The sequence below is a fragment of the Syngnathoides biaculeatus genome, chromosome 12 (genome assembly GCF_019802595.1).
Source record: "Syngnathoides biaculeatus isolate LvHL_M chromosome 12, ASM1980259v1, whole genome shotgun sequence".
In the NCBI taxonomy this organism is placed as follows: domain Eukaryota; kingdom Metazoa; phylum Chordata; class Actinopteri; order Syngnathiformes; family Syngnathidae; genus Syngnathoides; species Syngnathoides biaculeatus.
Window position 1 is genome coordinate 4395891 of NC_084651.1, and position 23473 is coordinate 4419363.

The 23473-nt window shown below is 46.5% G+C and overlaps 1 protein-coding gene across 4 annotated transcripts in view; it reads left to right on the forward strand.

Annotated features, from left to right (window-relative positions):
- gfra1a (gdnf family receptor alpha 1a) overlaps positions 1 to 23473 on the forward strand; it is a 69712-nt gene that overhangs the window by 39915 nt on the left and 6324 nt on the right. For all 4 annotated transcript variants that reach the window (XM_061837808.1, XM_061837807.1, XM_061837806.1 and 1 more), the window contains 4 exons: positions 15348 to 15526; positions 17404 to 17576; positions 20060 to 20169; positions 22629 to 22763. In XM_061837808.1, the coding sequence (XP_061693792.1) occupies positions 15348 to 15526; positions 17404 to 17576; positions 20060 to 20169; positions 22629 to 22763 (597 nt within the window). The remainder of the gene's footprint in view (positions 1 to 15347; positions 15527 to 17403; positions 17577 to 20059; positions 20170 to 22628; positions 22764 to 23473) is intronic.

Below are 23473 nucleotides of genomic sequence, written 5' to 3' on the forward strand. Positions count from 1 at the left end.
TAGGTGTGATTGTGAGTCCGGCTGTTTGTCTCTATGTGCCCTGTGATTGGCTGGCAACCAGTTCAGGGTGTACCCCGCCACCTGTCCGTCGACAGCTGGGAGAGGCTCCAGCACTCCCCGCGACACTCGTGAGGATAAGCGGCTAAGAAAATGGACGGATGGATTAATTGGACAATCTAAATTGCCCCTACGTGTGATTGTGAGTCCGGCTATTTGTCTCGACGTCCCCTACGATGGTTCAGGTTCAGGGTGTACCCCGCCCCCTGCCTGTCGACAGCTGGGATAGGCTCCAGAACTCCTCGCGACCTTCGTGGGGATAAGCGGCGAAGAAAATGTATGGATGGGTGGATAAATGTGAGAATAAACAGTTCTAAAAACCTCCAATATCCTCAGCCCTTAGGCAGGCTAAACTTAGCTGAATCGCTAAGGCACAGGTGTTCAAACTCAAGGCCTGGGGCCCAGATGCGGCCCGGCGCATGATTTTACGTGGCCCGCAAAGGCAAATCATGTGTATCAACTTCCATGATTTTTCTTCAAATCTGCACCAAAATTTCAAATTGTCATACCATAAATGATGACATTGAGATATTGCAAGTATTTTTGTGTTACCAAACATCAACTTCTTCTTCTTTTCCTTTCGGCGGGTCAATTCAAGATTTTCATGGCCCTCTGAGAGAAAGCCTAACTCCAATGTGGCCTGCCTGCGATTAAAAACGAATTTGACACCCCCACGCTAAGGGAAAACCCGCATCGTGTTCTGCGTCCCGATCGGCTAAAGGGACTGTCGACTCCTCCGTGCAGAACCGATTTGCGTTTGTGCCTAATTGGCAGGAGAAGAAGAGCCAAACAAAGAGAAAATAGGTTGATCGGCGTTAGATTCGGTCAATAGACGCGTCATGGGGGGCTGGGGGGGCTGTTAACTGCGTGTGCGTGTTTGACCCAAATGTGCACTTTTCAAAGACAATGCTCATCAGTCAGATTGGACGCTCGATAAGCGCTTCACATTTGGAGCCATTTTGGTTTTGGACTTTTTACAAACAAAATGACGACCTCGCATTATTCAAAGTAGTAAAAATAACTAGTTGGAGGGTTTAAATTTCTCAAGAAATGTGGAAGGAGCAAGTAAATACGTCAAATACTGCATCGCTTAGTTAGAGAATTTTGTTTGGGGATTTTTTTGGAACGTCATAAATAATTCCCTCAATGTCAGCTGAGCAATTTGAAGATGGACTCTGCAGTCAAACAAGTCAAAAGTAAACCTTTCAAACATCGCTCATTTTAACGTAAAAAGTGCAGAAAATTGGAGACTTAATGGAAAATAGTTCCCGAGGTCTTCTGAAGGACCAAAACAGATTGGAATGGAAAAATATGACGTATCGTTGACTCGAATGTTAGTGTTGTTTCTTTTCTTTTTTTAATGCAAAATATGGCATTCTGGAAAAAGCATGATTTTTTTTTTTTTTTAAAAGGAAGAATGCTAGCCAGGAAATTCTCACCTCCAAAAAGTGGCACGCTCAACATAAACTTTGTGGACCACTGAATTGCATGGAGAGATTTACATTAATTGCAAGTTTTCATTTTATCATGTGAGCATTTACACTTGGATTTTTTTTTTTTTTAATTCAATCTATTTGGCATATTTTCTATGCATGTTTATCTTCATTATTTATCATATCGTATCCTTTTAGGGGTCAACAATACAGAGCAAAGGTTGAGTGTGGTAAGGAAGTGAAGAAACTGGTACAAGGGGGATAGAGGTGGGACTGCATCAGGGTTCCGCCCTGAGCCCCTTTCTGTTTGTTTGCAGTAGTAATGGATAGGCTGAGAGATGAGGTCAGACTGGAATCCCCTTGGACTATGATGTTCGCGGATGATATTGGGATCTGCAGGGAACAGGCGGAGGAACAATTAAAAAGGTGGAGGCAAGCACTGGAAAGGAGAGGAATGAAGATTAGCCGAAGTAAAACAGAATATATGTGCGTGAATGAGAGGGGCGGAGGGGGAAGAGTGAAGCTCCAGGGGGAAGCGATGGCGAGGGTGGACGACTTCAAATACTTGGGGTCAACAATCCAGAGCGATGGCGAATGTGGTAAGGAAGTGAAGAAACAGGTCCAAGCGGGGTGGAACAGTTGGCGGAAGGTGTCCGGTGTTCTATGTGACAGAAGAGTATCCGCTAGAATCGAGGGAAAAGTTTAGAAAACGGTGGTGAGGCCGGCCAAGATTTACGGACTAGAGACGGCGGGACTGAAGAAACAACGGGAACCAGAACTGGAGGTGGCAGAAATGAAGATGTTGAGGTTCTCGCTCGGAGTGAGCAGATTGGACAGGATTAGAAATGAGTTCATTTAAGGGACAGACAAAGTTGGATGTTTTGGAGACAAGGTTAGAAACGCCAGACTTCGATGGTTTGGACATGTCCAGAGGCGAGAGAGTGAGGAAATTGGTAAGAGGATGGTAAGGATGGAGCTACCAAGGAAGAGAGCGAGACGAAGACCAAAGAAAAGGTTGATGGATGGCTGTTAGAGAGGAAGATTCACGAGATAGGCTTAGTTGGAAAAAAATGACACGCTCTGGCGACCCCTAATCGGGACAAGCCGAAAGGAAAAGACGAAAACTTTCATATCCTTCTTGGTGGAGGTTTGAAGCTTTGCTTGACTGAGGAACATCTTAAGAAGGTCTCTCCGCCGAGTAATTGCAGCCGCTAAAAGTCGCATTTGCTGAGTTCCGCAAGCTCAACGACGCGGCCTGAACGCTTGCCGGGCGGTCGCTCAAGAGAGACGAGAACTCTTGGTCGGTCGCGCGTTCCGCTACTCGACGTACCCCCCCCCCCCAGAACACCCCCTACCCGCCGTCTTGTTTATCTTTGGAGGCCTCTTTACAACGCGGGAACATCTCCTCGAGTCCGCCGGGACATCTGGACTGTGTCTGGAGGACAGGAGCTCTGTCAGCCCGCAGGATTCATGAACCCGCTAATGGGCCGATGGAAGTGCTGAAACGGAGCAATTAGATTAAGACGCGCATCTGTCGTCACTTTACAAGAGAGGGGGGAAAAAAATTGCCTGTAAATCCCACCGAGGACCCCTCAGGTGTTTAATGCCGCCGCTTGTTTACACAAAGTCGCTCCCGACGCTCGCTTGATGAGATCCAGGCCGCTTTGTGCTCTCCCGGTTTTCCGAGCCGGTCTCACGGAATCGCGCTGTACGGCAGCTTTTAAAATGAAAAATAAATCAAATGAAAAATACACAACTCGTATAAAAGACGCTGTAATATTCAACGAAAAATACAACATGGCCGCCGATTTAGCAGCCCCGTCGCCGGCAGGTTGCAGGGAAACCGGAAGAGTCACAGAAAGGCGCACGAGAGGAAACGGAGCGCTGGCGCCCGTTCGCCATTTCAGGTCTTCAACCGATCCTGCCGTTGCGTTTTGTGACAAACTCGTTCGCCGGATTTGTTTCTCATCGGCGCGTCCGTGGCCGCCGCACGGATGAGCGATGCTTTCATTTCTCCCGCGTCAGGAAATACGGACGAGCGTTTGTGTGTTTTTGTTTTATGGGTTCCCAGATAAAACATCTTTCCTTTCCCGTGTCACCTCAGCTGTAATGGTTCTGTAATGAATATCCATAAACCATAACCAGGCATCTGGACAGGACACACACACACACGCACACGCGCGCAGTTACCATGCACAACATATACAGTACCACACACACACACACACACCACACACACACACACACACACACACACAAGCAATCAATCAATCAGTCTTGTAGGTCAGGTCTGCGTTTGGGGTTTCCATAGCAACGATGGGACGAAAGCCTTTAAATTATTTGCGTATGGAATGAAATAGTCACGAGGTTAGCTCGTTAGCTTCGTGGTTAAACGTCGCTGAACTGGCGTATCAGTGCGCGTCTCCGGACTTGTTGACATGTTAGCGCCTTTTAGCATTGTCTGAAACTTAGCCGTGAAAAGTTGTCTTTTTAGTGCTAAAAGCATTGTCTGATGAAATCAAATTAGCTGCAACTAAAAAAACTGGACTTGAGTCTTGTCGATGCCCTTTAGACATTTAGCATTTTGCATGTAGCAATGAAAAGTTGAACTTTAAGAAGGTGTCTGACTGAAGTAAACAAGGTGAAAATTAAGAGTTCAGACTAGATCTCCTGCAGGCTGTTGAATATTTTTGCATTTAGCTGCAGCGTAGTGGTGAAGTTGACGTTTTTTTTTTTAATTAAGGTGTCTGGTTGAACGGTATGAGGTGAAAATAAAAAGCATAGCTGGAGATTTGTTGACATAATTCAGGTATTTAGCATTTTAGCCCTTCCACATTTGAGCGCTGAGCAGTATCCTAGCAAAGAAAAGTTGACGAAGGGAACTTTTAGGATTCAGCTGTAGGTTAACTGTGAAAAGTTGACTTTTTGTGGTCAAGATATTGTCGAAATGAATTGGAAAAAAAACCTCTCAAGACTCGTTCAACATCCTGCCGCCAAGTAGCATATAGCGCTAGCATAGCGATGAAAGATAACCTGTGTAAAGTTTTAGCAGTCAAGGACCCCGTCTGATTGAATTCAACGAAATGAAAACAAAGACCTCGTCGACATTTGATGGAAGTCCGTCGAAGCGCGTCCGGACGCCATCTGGCTGGTCGTGTCGGCCTCGTTAATAGAAAGTAAAGTAAAAGCACGCCGAGTTGCCGATTGAGTGGCGGTCCGGCCGCCTTGGCGACCGCTGCACTCGGGCCAAATGGAAGGAGGCAGCGGGCCCTGGCGGAGGCCGCCGTGATTAGCTTGAGTACTTTCTATTTGCTTTGATTACGAGGCAAGGTTGGATGGACCAACAAAAATGGACTTAAAAGTCAAGACGCTAGGAAAAAAAAAAAGCCAAGCTAAGACTTGAGCGTTACCGCAACATAGGAGAAGTACAAAAAACTACTTGGAGTCCGTCAAAACACTCATAACACAAAACACTCCAAAATCATCTTTTCTTGTTCAAATGAATGGAAAATACTAATAATCCCTTAAAAAAATGTGTAATCTGCATTTTAATGAGGAAAAATAGCACTCTCAGCTATCGTGCGTTATAAAAATATTGCACATCACATAAAGAATTAAACTGTTTTTATCTATACGATGGGCGGGAAATCGACAGACGGATCGGTGCAGCGTCTGCAGTGATTCGAACTTTGTATTGGTCCGTTGTGGTGAAGAGGGAGATAAGTCCAAAGCCGAAACTCTCAATTTACCAGTCGATCTACGTTCCTACCGTCGCCTTTGGGCACAAGCTGTGGGTCAGGACCGGAAGAACAAGATCCCGGATACAAGCGGCCGAAATGAGTTTCCTCCGCAGGGTGTCCGGACACTCCCTTGGAGATAGGGTGAGAGGCTCGGTCATCCGGGAGGGGCTCAGTGTCGAGCTGCTGCTCTTCCGCATTGAGAGGAGCCAGTTGAGGTGGCTGGGGGATCTGATCCGGACGCCTCTCGGACGCCTCCCTGGTGAGGTGTTCCGGGCATGTACCACCGGAAAGAGACCCCGAGGACGACCCAGGACACGCTGGAGAGACCTGGCTTGGAATCCCTCCGGAAGAGCTGGAAGAAGTGGCTGGGGAAAGGGAAGTCCGGGTATCCCTGCTGAAGCTACTTCCCCTCCGACCCGACCCGGAGAAGCGGTAGAAAATGGATGGATGGATGGATGGGTCTCGTGCCGCTCCATCTGGTGTGCACGCCTTGGCCACCAGGGGGCAGTATAAGACAGACACGCAGTTACAATTTGTGATTCTTTGCGGAGGATAAAGAATCAACGCCCTTGAGTGCATCGCGCTGAGAGTAGGAATCCAATCCAATCCAAAAAGATCACGCCAACCGAAACAACTCAAGCATTAGATGTCCGTCTCAAGGCCTCAGGAGGTCGAAAACTCGCCAAGAATTGCGGCGCGCGATCTGCTTCGCTAAAATTCTCGAATGGCCTTTTGCTCGGCAGATCGTTTCAGTTTACGGCAGACGTCGGCGAGATTTAAAGCCTCAAGTCGCTCCTTTGAAAAAAACAAAAGTGGCTTAATATAGGATCCAAACGGCTAAGTTGTAAAGCAGTCGTGTTGTTGGTTTAGTGCACTTATGAACTATTGAAGCGGCTAAAAAAAAATCAATAAAGTAACAAAAATGATGAAAATCCATCAAGCTAAAATTACCATCGTATTTATTGTTTATGATGTACTTGAAAAGAAAGATGGCGCTAAAGAGGCAATATAACGTTGTATGCAACTTTTTATTTTTTTAGTTGCACTTTACGCATTTATTTATATCTTTCTAGCGTATTCCGACGCGGTCGTGGGCGCCAATTCGTCAGGGCTAATTGGAAGTCGGGTCGTAGCTATCGATTATTTTCTGATCAATTCCATCAATCCGATTTGATACGTTTTCCTCATTAAATGTGAAGACGTTGCTTTGGATTTGAAGTTCGGATTTGTATTCTTTTTTTTTTTTTTTTAATTTACATGGCATCTATCGCACTGACATATACTGCACTTTTATTTTTCTTTTTTTTTTTTCCCAAAAACATCCACTTTGGACCTTTTTTTTTTTTTTTTTCAAACGTTCGCCTTTCGCGGTGTTAACAAAGAGCCCAAATTGCACCATTGATCTCCATTTTTGTTGTTGTTGTGTTATTTGTCTTCCCGTCAGATATTTTCCATTAAGAGCTCGTAGTTGGAAAGGTCAGCTCACGTGTATGGCGTAATATTTCATATTGTTCCATTGAATGTCCTTCCCCGGTTGAATGAATTTATGGAAAAGTCGGCACGGTGGATCGGTTGGTAAACCGTTGGGTTCGCAGTTCTGAGTTGCATGTTCTCCCCCCCATGCCTGTGTGGGTTTTCTCCGGGTACTGTGGACTGGTTTCCACCCCCCCCCCCCCGCCCTCATCAAGTGCGGAGTTGAAGTCGATCTTTTGTTCGTTTTCTGCAGTCGTTCCCAAAATGCGTTTTATCTAACGGCTGCAACGGGGCACTCGAGCGGAAAAAGGTGAGAGTGAGACCGGTGGAATATATGTGCCGAGGAAGTGACTTTTACCGGTCCGGCGCTGTTAGCGCTGCACTAGTGTGTTACTGCCGTGTCTCAGTGATTTTTACCAGTATGTTTTTTTTTTTAACCAACGGGCCCTGTTAGCGTGCCACGCTAGTGTTAGCGTTAAACTCTGTTTACCGTCTTTCTCTGTAAAATGTGTTTCAATGTGGGCACTTGCGGCTTTTACACAGGTGCGGCCTATGTGTGTACCAAATGGTATTTCCTTTACAAATATACTGGGTGAGGCTTATAATCAGGTTGCTTTTCTGTGATCTATTATGTCCAGATAAGTACTTCTAGTATTTGTTTTTATAGGAATACAGTGAGGAGTGTTGTAGAAGAACTTACAGTACTTGAGTGGAGTGAGGAATATGTATTTGCTATACGTGTATTTGTGCGTGTGTTCAGGTTATGTTGTCAAAGATTGGCCAAAACTTTGCTTTATTTAGGATAAAGACCATTTCTTAATATTCAAGATGGTCATCTTTAGATGAAGGGTTACGCTTTATAAATGTTTAACGGTGTGGTTCTTACGTGGTTCTTTTGTATGTACAATTGGGGGTCTCGCTATTCAAGATAGGGTTAGGGCGTTGTGCCTAATGCTCACTTCGAGATTCCAAATTGGGGTTTAGAAACTTCAAATTTCAAGCTTCAATTTCAGGGCCCAAGCCCAGGTTAGTGTTTTAAACGGTTTTATAGGCTTTAAGGGGACCAGATGTTGGGTTCTCACTTTAGAGCCACTTTATACTCCCGCAGTCACTCGGCCGTCAACAATTTACGTCCATTTGTTCGAACAGACGCTTCCACGGTCGCCTGTTTCTGGGATGAAACCACTTTGAACACTATGCCGTTGCCTGGAAGTCCTGCATTTGGGTCCGTCCCCGTATCGCTCGTAACTGACAGAAAGGGAAAGTTAACAACAGTGAGTGGAAGTGACCAAAATGTGCTGAGGAAACCCCAACCCGGTGGCATCTAAGCCAATACCAGCCGTAGCAACACCTCTGACTCGGAGAAGAACTGCAGCACATTTTCCCAACCACGCATGGGTTGAGCTTGGGTATAAAGTGACATCAGCGCCTTCGCCGCACGTGCGGATGTGAAGGGGCCTTTAGGGTTGCAAAACATGGTCCTGGTTTCAAGTTCAGGTTTTAAAGCAAGGAAGGCCTGGAATTGGCCTCTGAAGCTCGGCGTCTTCGTTTTTGTTCGTTTCCTTGCGATTATTGTGAAGCGTCTTTGACGAAGGTCTGAAAGTGTCACCGACTCCTCTGTGTGATTTTGTCTTTTATTGTCGCTGGGCACCAAAGCTCAATAAAGTGCCAAGGCGAGGACGAGGTGAAACGGTGGACCGCAGTCAACACTGCAGGGATCAATTACTGCAAATGTGACTTACGCTATTTGCGACTACCGGCGCCGCCGCGCTCACTCACTGCCACATGACTTTATTGCGCTGGGACGCTCGTTATTAACGACACACAGAGTCAAGACCCCAGAGCGCCACTGGAAATACCTTCTCTTCTTCTTCTTTTTTGGGAAACAAAAGAATGACCAACCCGTCTTCACCCCCCAGTCCGAGCAACGAGCCATCATTTTTTTTTCCTCATTTGCCACGTGGGAGCGTCCACGGAGTCGTCATGAACGAACTTTCTCGACGATTCTTGATCTTTTCTAACGGGAAGGGCGTAGAAGAGGCTCTCGCCCAGGTTGTCTGTGGAATTCAGATTTGTAAACCGCAGTAATGGCCGCCGGATCCCTCTAGATGGCGGCCTTTCATCCATTCGGATTTGAAATGTGTGCATTTCCATTCATTCCTCACTTTAAACACGACTCAGATTCCTTAAAGTGTGCTAAAGAGGACTTTCCCAGCTATGCCAGAAGGATCGATGGGGTGTTGGGTGTGGCGGGGGGGACTGGGGGGGTCAATCAGAAAGCGTCATTGTATTCAGGGAAATGTCGCGGTGGAGGTCAACATTCAACCCGGCACTGTCCTGATTATAATTAGGTGGAGGGGAGAGGGGGGCAGGGGGCCAGTTTTGGGGAGCCGCTGGCTAAATGGGGTGGCGGGGGCGGGGCGGGGGTGTCGTCGGGAGTGGAGGAAACAGGAGACCTGATAATCAATTTGCGGCCGCATCGGAAACATGAGCAACCGGGGGGGGGGGTCCTCGCTCTCCCGGCCAGGCATCCAGATGGCCCCGGCCCCCAACCCCCCACCCCCTACGTGAGCGCAACTGATGATGCCATCAGCCTGCCGTCATATATCTTCAGGCCCCAGGGGTCGCTGTGGACAACGACGGAGCCTTTGAAGTCCTTCATTGGTGTCGTCTGAATTTTTATGGACTTGTTTTTTTTTGGCGGGGGGGGGGGTACATAAAAAGCCAACGAAAACACGTCTTGATATTTTATTTAGTTGTGCGTTTAGCATCTTGCTGCAATGCTTCACGACAGTCGGTTTGTTTTGTTTTGATCTTCATTTTAAGAATTCTGACGTGAGCAAAAATATTGCAGTTTTAACGTTCAGGTTAATACCAACCACTTTTTTTTTGTTTGAACGTGCTCTGTGTGTACATTAGTGAACATTAAAAGAAAATGTATTGTTTGGTACGGAATGAAATTGTAGGAGAACAGTGAAAGTACTTCTTTCTCAGGATAGGAGAAGTTACATTTCCTGCTGTTTTCCGCTTTGGGAAGTAACGTCAGAGTGGAAATGAAGTCACGTTAGTCATGCTAGTACACGAGTTAATTTGGTCTATAATATTTTTGTTGCGGTTTTGAAACCGTGACATTGACAAACGGGAATATGGTTTTTGCATCTTGAGTCGTTTTTCCAGCTACTCTCAATTTTACAATTGCCCCCCCCCCCCCCCCGTCTCCATTCTCAGGTCTCCGGTTTCCGTGTTGGTTGCACCACGTACTGGAATTATGTTTACACCCCAGTAGGACTGAGCAATATGGCCATAAAAAGTTACATATTTTTTTGCACGGGAATGAAATGTTCCACTTTTTTCAATTGAAATCTCTTTCAATCAAAAGTAAAAACAAACGACAATTACTATATCCAAAACAAGTTTCGATCTTGATTCGTTTTTCCCTTGTAGAATTTTATTTATTAACCATCCACCCATCCATTTTCTTAGCTGCTCATCCTCACGAGGGTCGCTGGGAGTGCTGGAGCCCATCAACAGGTGTCAACGGGCATGGGGCGGGGTACACCCTGAACTGGTCGCCAGCCAATCGCAGGGAACATCGAGACAAACAGTCGCACTGACAATCACACCTTGGGGCAATTTAGAGTGTCCAATTAATGTTTTTGAGGAAACCGGAGTGCCCACCCGGAGGAAACCAACGCAGGCACGGGGAGAACATGCAAACTCCACACAGGCGGGTCCGGGATTGAACCTGGGACCTCAGAACGGTTTTCCAGCTGATCCACCGTGCCGCCCTCTATTAACCCGATATTTAAAAAAAAACGTTCCCCCCACTAAAAATAATTGAAATATTATAGATAATTAAAAACAAAGTGTTAAAGGAGATCATTCTGCCAATGATATCTACTATCAGTCGCTAGTCGTTCTTCGTCTTCGTCTAAGGTGTCAACATTGACTGTGCTTTTGTCCTCTCGGTTTCCATCCTTGTGGTTGGTGTCAGCAGTGCACAATATGAACTCAAACCGAAACGTGATTTTAAAAATTACGACAACCCGAACCGATGGTGACGACGTTGGTCAATAACCCAGGCCAGAGTGTCACGAAGAAGAAGTCACACCAAAACTCTCCCCTGGACGTTTTTCTGTCTGCCCTCACTTGACTGGCGCAGTCTTCGCGGGGGTCTGGTTCTGCGTGGGGGGGGTGAAAAAGTACAGATTGACTATCGATCGTTTTTTTTTTTCTTTTTTTTTTTTTTTGCCAAACAAGCCACAAGATGCCCGCGGCTTCCTCCTCCGGCTCCGACACAAAAACAGCAAGCCGCCGCCGAGGAGCCGCCGGCGCAAAGGATCGATGCGGAATTGCGCCTCGTCACGTCACCGAGGTCCGGAGAGAGCCGTGAAGATGAGGACGCGCAGGCCTTCCTCCTCGTTAAATTTTTCTCTTGTTTTGGGGAATCGTCGGGAAAGTTGGACTTGAAAAGCATTTTTTGTCCTAAATTAAGCCCTTGTTTTTCTTGTTAAAGAAAAACCAAACATGCTCCCCGAAAATCTGGAGGATTCCTGCAGCCCATTTGATGCTCAACTTCCTTGATTGCTTTTCGTCTTGTCTTTGCCTGGAGACGATGGGAGATTGTTGTCTTCTTGTTCTTTTCCTTTCGGCTTGTCCCGATTAAGAGTCGCCACAGCGTGTCATCTTTTTCCATCTAAGCCCATCCCGTGTATCTTCCTCTCTAACACCCACAGTCCTCATGTCCTCCCTCACAACATCCATCAACCTTTTCTTTGGTCATCCTCTCGCTCTCTTCCCTGGTAGCTCCATCCTTACCATCCTCCTACCAATTTCCTCACTTTCTCGCCTCTGGACATGTCCAAACCATCGGAGTCTGCGCTCTCAGACCTTGTCTCCAAAACATCCAACTTTGGCTGTCCCTCTAATGAGCTCATTTCTAATCTTATCCAACGAGAACCTCAGCATCTTCATTTCTGCCACCTCCAGTTCCGCTTCCTGTTGTTTCTTCAATGCTACCGTCTCTAATCCGTACATCCGGCCTCACAACTGTTTTATAAACTTTTTCCTTGATTCTAGCAGAGACTCTTCTGTCACATAGAACACCAGACACCTACCGACAACTGTTCCACCCCGCTTGGAGCAGTTTCTTCACTTCCACACTCACCATCGCTCTGGATTGTTGACCCCAAGTATTTGAAGTCGTCCACCCTCGCCATCGCTTCTCCTTGGAGCTTCACTCTTCCCCCTCCGCCCTCTCATTCACGCACATAAATTCTGTTTTACCTCGGCTAATCTTCATTCCTCTACTTTCCAGTGCATGCCTCCATCTTTCTAACTGCTCCCTCCTTTCACTGAAGATCACAATATCATGTGCAAATATCATGGTCCAAGGGGAATCCAGTCTAACCTCATCACTCAGCCAATCCAGTTACCACCTCAAACAGGACGGGGCTCAGCGCGGATCCCTGATGCAGTCCCACCTCCACCTTAAATTCTCACCGCTGTTCTGCTGTCCTCACACATGTCCTGTACTATTCTAACATATTTCTCCGCCACACCGGACTTGCGCATGCAGTTACCACAGTTCCTCTTTTGGTACTCTGTCATAGGCTTTCTCTAGGTCTACGAAAATACTTCTGTACTTTTCCACGAGCATCCTCAAGGCAAATAATGCATCTCTGGTACTCTTTCTAGGCATGAAAGCATACCGTTGCTCGCATATACTTACTTGTGACCTGAGTCTAGCCTCCACTACTCTTTCCCATAACTTCATTGTGTGGCTCACAATGGACGGGAGATTGTCGTCACGTGTAGAAAACAGCCAGTACTTCCCAGAAATGTCTGACCGCTTTTCTTCTCGTCTATTCACGGAGATGACGGAAGATTGTCGTCTCACGTAAAAGAAAACCAGCGCCTTCCAGAAGTCGCCCAAACATCCCTGAACATTTTCGTCATCGGTGTGGGAATTTTTTTTGTCGCTGGTCTGAAATGACTCCATCTTCAGCTGACCATTTAGTACTCGACTTGTCATCACACCCCCGGGGGAGTTGTTGCGACGTGTAGGGTCCAGGAAACATTTGCCGGAAATTTCTGCAGCCGCTTTAATTTTCTCGCTTCTTCTTGTCTTTCGGTTAAAATACGGGAGATTTTTGTGACATATTCGTCTCATCTTTTATCAGGTGACGGGAGGTAGTTCTCACAGGACCCGGCCGGTACTTGGCAGGAATTCCAGCCGGAGTTTATGAGTTACCCCTCGCGGCCTCCTTGATGACTTTGATTCTCCATTTTCTCAACCAGATACCGGAGATTGTTGTCACGTGTAAGGTTCGGCCAGTCGTCTGCAGAAATGTCATCTTCTCCATGCATCCTCCCCAGCGCCATTTCCCCCGGTTTGATGATCTGTCGTTAATGACTACATGATCACGTGGTCGCCCTCGTTCCCCGCAAACCCCACCCCCCCCCTCCCGAAACCCAGCCACCCCCTCCCGTTTGGACTACTTCTCGTCTCCGTCCCCCCCCCCCCCCCCCCGCCTCCCTCGACCCGTTTGAAGTATTGCTCTTCATTAGCACACTTTTTAATTCAGTTCATCGCCCGCCCGCCTGCTCCCAGATGTTCGTCGCTCTGGCCCTCCCCTCTGCTTAATTGGCGCTGCTTAATTACACAGAAAAAAAAAATGGATTTTGCTCCATTTTCAGCAAAGTAGCACAGCGGCTGTGAGAGACCCGTCGCTGGGAACGATAGCAGACCGACGTCCGCGCTGGCCGGATGCAGGCACTCGGAAGCAAACTGAGCGCGGCCCGTAGACCGAGTCTATTTCCTTGGTGACGTCAAGCGTTCATTTTGACAATAAAGAAGTTATTGATCGACCGCACTGCAGTTTTTTCTCCGTCTTTTCGCTGTTCCTGGAGGACGTTTGGAATTTGCCGACATGTGACGTGAGGGTTTAAAGCTGGTCGTCAGCTAGCGTTAGCCTTAGCAGGTTCCATTTCAGATGGATTTGGTGATTGACTTGACTGAGCTGCTGGACTTGTTTTTAGTAAAATATTGCCTCAAAACCTGAAGCATCACTACCAGTTTTCACCACCTCTTGAGTTCAGAGAGGTTCTTGCCACAATATGAGATTAGTGATTTAAAGGTCCACTGTCACGAAATGCAGAATTTTTAGTATGTTATTCATGGAAAAAAACGGCAGCCGGTATGGACCCAGCTGTTTTTTTTCCACCACAAAACATGATTTTGACATATATGGCTTTTTGTAACTCCCACCATGAAAATCCTCTTGAGGGATTTGTTTTTGAGAAGAAGCAGGAAGTGACGTACGGGGCAGTAGCGCACTCGAGCAGTCTCATATGTTTATACGCGTTTTACCTGCTGGAAGTTAGCCCGTTCTTCCTTCGTGTTAGGCGAAATGCCGGCTCGTTGTATTGCCGGATATTGCTTGAACGGTCAGGAGGATGGATTCGCTCCTTATACTTTTCCAAAAGATCCGGATCGTCGTGAAAAATGGATTGCACGGGTGCAAAGGACGAGAGCTTTGTGGGTTCCAAATGACAGGTAGATGTGTGTATATAGCTACTAAAAAAATAAAAAATAGTTGGGGGTGGGGGCGTAATCCGTAAATCAGGGGTCCTAAATGCGTCGATGTGCGCATCGGAAGGCTTCCGTGCAGCAGCCGCTAAAGGACGGCGTATACCGTCCTTGTGGATCGCCACCGGCTGAGGCTGTGTGGCTTATCGTGGCGCCGGGGCACGGTGTCTCACCTCCGCCGCGGAAGTGGATCGGAAGGGGAGGCGGTTTGGCTGCTGCGGCGGCGTCGTCGCTGGCGGGCGGCGTTGTTTTTATCACCGCCGCACGGAGGTGGATCGGGCGGGTTGGTGGTTTGGCCGTGATCCGCATATCATCTAAATATGGCTCGAAACGATAGTGTAAAATTGCCCCGGTCACTTCACTCGGTTGTGAGATGTTCTCTTCTTCGAAAAGAGCTTCCGTGTCAAAAGCGTGTTCGTCTCCCATGGTAGGTGGCAAAGCGTGTTTTCAGTGGCGAATGTCCTAGTGTGACATCACGGACAGAAGAGGCAGCCAATATGGCTACCACTTGAATGGCGAATGAGACTTCCGCAACTTTGCGCATGGATGACGCGCTCTCTGTTCATATTTATTTTTCCGTATAGACATTGAAGTGAATAATGTTATATGTATTTTTCATGACAATCACTATTTTAGAATATTTTTGGGCATGACACTTGGGCTTTAATGAACAACTTATAAGCATCATTGCGCATTGGAAAAGTCGACACGCCAACCTGGGTTAAAGCCTTTTTTTTTTTTTTTTTTTTTTTAATGTATATTTCATAAGTGCCTGTGGCAGTCCGGTGTGCTTTTAGTGTAAATTGTATCATGAGGGACAGAACTGGTGGGGTCAGCGTTAGGTTTGGCAGTCAGGCTTAGTGGGTTCTGATTAAGGTTAGGAGATTTCGGTTGAGGGTCTAGTCTTTTGGGATTTCTTTGGAAGACGGTCAAGGATCGACGTGGCTTTTCTGAAGAAGTGGCGCTCGTGTGTTCCATTACCGCGGCTCGTGTCGTGAGTGACAGAATTCCTGTGGAATTTCCGCCCGGTCTTGACTCGTCCTCTCTTCTCAGGGGAGCCGGCAGTGGCCCGGGAGAACAACTGCCTGAACGCGGCCAAGGCCTGCAACCTGAACGACACGTGCAAGAAGTACCGCTCGGCCTACATCAGCCCGTGCACCAGCCGGGTCTCCACCGCCGAAGTTTGCAACAAGAGGAAGTGCCACAAGGCCCTCAGACAGTTCTTCGACAAGGTGACAAAATATTATTTCAATCAAGATTTTTCACAAATCTGTACTTGAGTAATTATATTTCTGACGTCTGTGCCAGCCGAAAAACCCTCCGCTTCTGTTTAATCTGACAAAACGCGTCGTGCCAGGACTAGGTTGCCAAACCTGGAACATGCCCCCCCCCCCTTCTTCTTCTTCTCTGTATGACCACATGTACATCTCGTTTGTACAGCGTTTTTCTACATCCTGTTATTAAACAGACATTTCTGTCGATATGGCAATAAAAACTTTCGACTTTTATTTTATTTTTAAATACGTGCAATAGTTGAATCAGCACTTCTGCCAGATCCTTTTGCCACCCGCGGTTTCATCTGATGCACGGTACGATAAATACCACTTCGGGATTTAGTCGTCAAGAATAACAAAAGATGTTTTGCCATCCAGATGATCGTTCGCGGCGCATGCGTGCGGCCCGGCTTAAGCGGGAACAATCGTTGTAAATAAGATCTATAAAAACCGGCGCAGACGGAAGCCGCCGCTCGCTTCGATTGTCTGGTTTCGCGCCTACGTTATCGTCCTTGTCACATTCGCGGTCCGCTCAGCTGCAGTACATAAACAAATGCTCATCCTCCTATTGCATATTTTTAAAAAATGTCACTTTTAATGAGAGATTTTATTTTTATTTTTTTTCATGAGTCATCCGGCAAACATTAACAGCCCACACTGACTTTCATGTGTTGGCTTGTCTGGCATCCCCCCCCCCCAAAAAAAAAAAAAAAATAAATCACACTTTATCAGGTAATTTTAAAAAAATACTACAAAAAAATCACCCTTTTTCAGATAATTAAAAAAAATATTAGTCACAAAAAAAAGACCTGTTGTTACACTATTTTCCCTAACTCCGTATTTGTAAGTTTTAAGATCCATGAGTAGTACAAAAAAAAAAAGCACATTTATTAATGTCCCCTTCAAAAGTATTGGAACGGCACAGTCAATCCCTTAGTTGACGCTGTATATTGAAGCCATTTGGGTTTCAGATCAAAAAATGAATATGAGACAAAAATTCAGAATTGCCGCTTTCATTTCCTGATGTTTTCATCTCGATGTGTGAAACCAGTCAGGGCAGTGTCCCTTTTCTTTGAAGCCACCAACTTTTTTTTTTTCAATGTGCGCAAAGGTACCGTACCAGACATGATTAAATGAACTTTACGTGAATAATATTTCATATTTGATGGCATAACCCTTCCTTGCAATAACTGCAACAAGCATGCGACTCATTGACTTCACCGGACTTTTCCGTTCTTCAATTGAAATGCTTTTCCAGCCTTCACTATAGCTTCTTTCACTTCTTGTTTCTTGTGGTCTTCGGTCTCCTCTTCGGGAGGTAAAATGCATACTCTAGTGGGTGAGGGTCCAGTGATTGACTTGGCCTGTCGAAGACCTTCCACTTTTACCCCATAATGATGTCGTTAAATATATTCTTTAAGTTCTTGTTTCCTGCGGTCTTCGGTCTCCTCTTCGGGAGGTAAAATGCATACTCTAGTGGGTTAGGGTCCGGTGATTGACTTGGCGCGTCGAAGACCTCCCACTTTTATCTTATATCTTTTTATCTTTTCATCTGAGATGTCACGCTGCGGCGACCCCAAACGGGACAAGCCGAAAGAAACTTACTTACATTACGTCGATCATCAGATAGTGTTGGGCCTTTGCGTAGGGTTACGTCTGAATTTAGCGTGATTGGGATTAATGGCTTTGGGTTGGGGCTAACATGAGGGTGAGTGGGTTGAATGTAGATCTTGGATCAAGTCCTGTCATGTGACATTGCTCCATGTTCCATAGCACGGTTGGAGGATTCTCTCCATTGTCGATGTTGAGCCCGCTTTGCGGTCTGCTTTGGTTAGGTCCCCCCCAAGCACAGCTACGGGATGCTGTTCTGCTCGTGCCCGCTCATCGACCAGACGGCGTGCTCGGAACGCCGGCGTCAGACCATCGTGCCCGTCTGCTCCTACGAGGAGAAGCAGAAGCCCAACTGTCTGGAGCTGCAGGCCGCGTGCAGGACCAACTACATCTGCAGGTGCGACGCCAAACCGTTTGCGGCCTCGACTCCAATCCGGCGTCCCTGAAATGTTGCTGCCGTCCACTTTTTGCTTCCAAATTGAGGTTGGCAAAACGTACATTCAATATCGTTGTAGTCCACTGGTTACGGTTGACCTAACCCAGTGGTTTTCGAACTTGGGGCGTGCCCCCCTGGGGTAGAGATATAAAATATGTCATTTAAAAAAAAAAATGTATTGAAAAAATATCAAAATATATACAAATAAAAATATATTTAAAAATGTTTTAATTGAATTACTCATAATTAATTCAATTATAGTTAATTAGTCTTATTCAATAAGCAAACAAAACGGGATCCATTTCTTGTTTTTACTTGAATCAATGAACAAATTATTTCATGATTGGATTAAGTTGGGTTTTTTGGGGGGTTTTTTTTTACTTGGGGCGTGCACCCTGGGGTAAAGACTTGAAATATGTCATTTTAAAAAAAAATGCATTTCTAAAATATCAAAATATATACAAATAAAAATATATTTAAAAATGTTTTAATTGAATTACTAATAATTAATTCAATTGTAGTTCATTAGTATTATTCAATAAGCAAACAATATTTCTTGTTTTTACTTGAATCAATGAACAAATTATTTCATGATTAGATTAAATTGTAATAATTAAACATTTCAATGACCCAAATTCAACAAATATTACGGGACTCACGATATCTCAAAATGTATTCTGCAGCCTGTTTATGTGTGTGTGTTGCCGACTACCTCGCTGACCTCGGGCTTCCAACGTAAACACGCTAATGCTAATGACACATCACTAATGCAGTGATGGGCGGATGACATCACCATCATTCCTCCATGTGCGCAAGTGTGTGTGTGTGTTTGGCGGTGTCTGAGCCTGCAGCTTGTGGTTCACCAGAATTAAATTGAAGCATCATAAATGAGCTCCATTTGGACTGAGGCATTGGCTCGCAAACAACACACATAGACACACACACACACAGAGTGGCTGCGCAGTAAATTGTGAGCCGGCGACGCGTTAGCATCCCGTCTTGCTCCGGTGCCGTCACACACACACACAGACAGACGGCGGCCCATTTGTCAGGTGGCCGAGAGATGAATTAAAGTCTTGACTTTTTCCCCTCCGCTTCACGCGCCGCCGTATGTCAGCCATTTGTAAAATGGCGGCCGCGCTCCGTTGACAGACTGCGACCGTCTGACGGATCGCCGCAAACATTGTGCGTATCGTGCTTCATCATACCGCCGCCGTGTCACGGATTTGTTGGGGGAATTAAATTATGTTTTTTTTTTTTTTTACCGTATACAGGCAAAGTCTGACATTAAAGTTGCACAGCTTTGTTGTAGTACCAAGTTGTGCCACAAAATGCCGGGCAGCGCTGCGCTCTACTGGGAGACTTGCGGTGTGAAAAGAAGAAGAACAGATGCACATGCTTTGTTTCAGCGACCTAAAAAAAAAAATAGGCTAGCACATACACGTCCAGCGGTGTGTGGATTGGTTGAAGCCAGTTGGCCGCCATCTTGGTACTCCCAAAACATGTGAAGAATATGGTTACAGGTTGGATTATGGCGGCGTTTTTCCTCAAAGTTTGGCATGTAGAATTAAAACTGGTCATGTGAGCGTGACATTTTTTTCAATTCTGGTAACATGAAGGATTTTTGGATAGCCAAAAAAGGCTAAGTCCAAAAGGAAAGACATATAACACCGTGACGACCAAGAAACCTTGCATATTACCTAGCGCCCGATTCCCGTGACATGTTAACTTTTCCCAAAATAAGCTGTGAAGCACTATCATTATAACATAGCAAAAAAAAACTAAGCATTTGTTGTCATAAAAAGATGAAATTTTAAATCAATCAGATATATTTCTGGAAATAAGGACTTGCAATGGGAAAATACACGCTAAACGCATTGTTCATTTGTTGTCTCTTAGACGTGAGAAAATGTAAACTTGTTTCCTCGCATTTGAAAATCAAATTCCATTTGTAGAGTTCTATATTATGAAATTCATCAAAAAAATTTCACAGAAAATGTCTTTTCTTGCTAACTCACTGATGAAGTTTGGGAAAATATTAACATCGCTTTTTCGTGAAAAACCGTTGACCAGTGGACAACAACAACAACCGGAAAACAAAACTTTGTTCAAGTGAATTAAGCTCATCAGAAAAAAAAAAAAAAAAAACCTTTACAAACAAACTTTACCAGTGTCAAAGTAAATCTTTCTAACTTAGCTGTGGAATGTTTTCTAACAGCCCAAAAAAATGGCGATTAACGCACAGGTCGGCATGCTTCTTTTGGGAGTATCAAGATGGCGGATGGCGACTTCAGTTTTGGTGGCCAATAAGCCATCCAGTCTCTCTTTTTTTTTTTTTTTTTTTCATCAATGCTTTGTTTGAATTTGTTGCCACTTGACCTTTCCGCCTGAAATGCTCGTCAACGTGTTTGCGGCAAAATGTAACCATCTCTGCGGCGTTTCAGGTCGCGTCTGGCCGACTTCCTCGCCAACTGCCAGTCAGAGCCGCGCTCGCTGTCGGGCTGCCTGAAGGAAAACTACGCCGACTGCCTGCTGGCCTACTCGGGCCTGGTCGGTGAGTTGGCCGCTCCGAACTTGAACCGTTTCCCTGTGAAAGGAGTCGCATCAGAATGGTTATCAGCTTGACGGGTGGCATTTGTTACAAGACACACGAGGAGCTTTTTATATGTCATCGCTTGAGTGATATCATGCAAAAAAAAAAAAAAACGCAGCAGTTTAAGTACTGCGTACATGTGGGCAAGGAGTGCCGCGGTCCTCGGCACGCATACAAGTTGTCCTCACGGGGCTCCCCCATTACCCCCTCGCAGGCCCCGCGGCTAAACAAGCGCACGCTCTCGCGATGTGGTGACGTAGCCCCGCCCCCTAAAAACGAAGGCTAAAGGTTCTGGAGCGGGGCCAGCCCCGGGGAGCGGCCCCGTCGTGGGAGTGAAGAATCACTGACTGAAGCAATTTACTTGCTCTCGCTTCTTCACTCTTCCTCTGCGCTCCACTTCCCGCTAACGCACCCACGCTGACAGCATCAACGGGCTAACGCTGCTGTTATTCATCACGGAAGCGCGCGAGAATTGTCCGAGCGTCTCCAGACTTTCGGTTGAGCGCCGGGAGGAGTCTTCGATCTCAAAGTTCAACGTGAAGAAACGTTTCCCGTCGTCCTTCATTGTCAGTGTGCATCTTTTCGAGACGTGTCGGACAATTGTGTGTTTACCGTTATGCGGGGCTTTTCTTTCCCAAGGAGACAAAAGCTTTACCGGATGAGTTTCTTGTCCACATAAGTGTCATATTTGGACACAAATGAGCAAAATGTGAGCACGGAAACGAAATGCCCGACCACAAAAAGTTGTATTTTGCGTCCCAAAATGCTTCGCAATGCTACATACATAATGACATAATTGGTATATTCCCAAGTACATAAAACATGCTGTCATAAAACGCTGCTACATATGCTCGCAAAAATCCACAATTATGCTTCAAATATTTTCCTAAAAAAACATTTTGACGCCTATTTTTTCAAGGATAAAGCAACCGTTTATTAGGACTTAAAACATATTCTTTTTTTAATCTTCACAGCTATATTTTACCTTGACCAAATGTTGCCTGAATTGGTCAGTTTCTGATTTGAAATGCAATATAATATTCTGCTATTAAAATGGGATAAAGCAGTAATCTGCAAAATACTTCATTGCCATTTGCCATTGCAATAATTTTTTTTGTAATACATACAGTTTACAGTAGATACAGTATCTTCTTCTCCTTTCCTGTGCATGCCTCCATCTTTCGAGTTGTTCCTCCACCTGCTCCCTGCGAACATCGTGGTCCAAGGGAACTCCTGTCTAACCTCATCTGTCAGCCTATTCATTACTGCAGCAAACAGAAAGGGGCTCAGCGCAGATCCCTGATGCATCCCACCTCCACTTTAAATTCTTCTGTCAGGTCACCGCTGTTCTGCTGCCCTCATACATGTCCTGTACTATTCTAACATACCCCTCTATCGATCCTAGGAGCTAAATTGTCTGGGGCTTCATGCCTCTGGTAGGGTCACCCATGGCAAACAGGTCCTAGGTGAGGGACCAGACAAAGTACGACTCCAAAACCCCTATGATGACGATAAAAATTGGATCTTGGTTTACCTTGCCCAGGCGCGGGTCACCGGGGCCCTGGAGGTGGCGCTCGAAGGTGAGCGCCTGGTGGCCGGGCCTGCACCCTTGGGGCTCTGCCGGGCACAGCCCGAAAGGGTAACATGGGTCCCCCTTCCCATGGGCTCACCACCTGTGAGAGGGGACGTAATGTGAGCTGGGCGGTGGTCAAAGCCGATCCGATCCCCGGCTACAGAAACGAGCTCTAGTGACGTGGACTGGACGCCTCCCTGGTGAGGTGTTCCGGGCATGTCCCACCGGAAAGAGACCCCGAGGACGACCCAGGACACGCCGGAGAGACTACGTCTCTCGGCTGGCTTGGGAACGCCTCGGGATCCCTCCGGAAGAGCCGGAAGAAGTGGCTGGGGAAAGGGAAGTCTGGGTATCCCTGCTGAGGCTACTTCCCCCGCGACCCGACCTGGAAAACCGATAGATAATGTGTGAATGGATGGATATTCTAACATACTTCTCTGCCACACCAGACTTCCGCGTGCAGTACCACAGTCCCTCTCTTTGGTACTCTGTCACAGACTTCCTCTAGATCCACAAAGACCTTCTCTGTACTTTCCCACGAGCATCCTCAAGGCAAATAATGCACCTGCGGTACTCTTTGTAGGCATGAAACCATACTGTTCCTCGCAGATACTTACTTCTGTCCTGAGTCTAGCCCCCACTACTCTTTCAGATGACCCATCAACTTTATTCCGCTATAGTTCTCACAGTGCTGCACGTCTTAGAAATAGGAACTAGCACACTTTTCCGCCATTCTGGATGGAGTAAAAGTATTTGCAGTATTTTGTTTTGTCATTGATTGACTTGCTTTAAAGGGGCCGCGTGAAGGCGTCCGGACCGACAGTTTTTGTCTCTTGTGGGTACGCAGGCACGGTGATGACGCCCAACTACCTTCGCTCCCCCAGGATCAGCGTGTCCCCGTACTGCGACTGCAGCAACAGCGGCAACAGCAAAGACGAGTGCGACAAGCTGGCCACTTTCTTCACAGACAACACGTGCCTGCGTGAGTCCGCCCCGGTTGACAAACGAAACGCCGGCGGATGCGTTTAGGATAATCGGAGGCAACAATGCCCGCCGCTCTGTGGGACGCCACCGCCGCTCCGCACCCGCAGAGGACGAGAGATTGAATTCAGCTTAAACGGGGACATTAATTTCAATGTGGGGGAAAAAATAGAACACCTTCAAAACAATGGACAAACGTGATATTAGAGGGGCCGCCGGCAATAAGCCTGCGACGGATAACAAAAATACTGTCAAAATGTACCAATCAAAATCTGCAATTTAGCTGAACCGCGAAGCGACAACAGTCAGATAGCGAAAGATTTCTCACGTCTTGTCGTTTCCGGAGATTTCTGGGACTGAGGTAGTTTCAAGTGTAAGATGATACCACAAATATTTTAAAATTCTAAAAATGTTTTTTTTAAAGGGCATGGATTGATGTTTTGATATGGGTGGCACGGTAGAGCAGCTGCTAAAGCGTTGGCGTTCTGAGGTCCCGGGTTCGATCCCGGCCCTCCCCGTGCGGAGTTTGCATGTTCTCCCCGGGCCTTGCGTGGGTTTCCTCCGGGTGGGCACTCCGGTTTCCTCCCACATCCCAAAAACATGCAACATTAATTGGACACTCTAAATTGCCCCGAGGTGAGATTGTGAGTGGGATTGTTTGGCGACCAGTTCAGGGTGTACCCCGCCACCTGCTCGTCGACAGCTGGGATA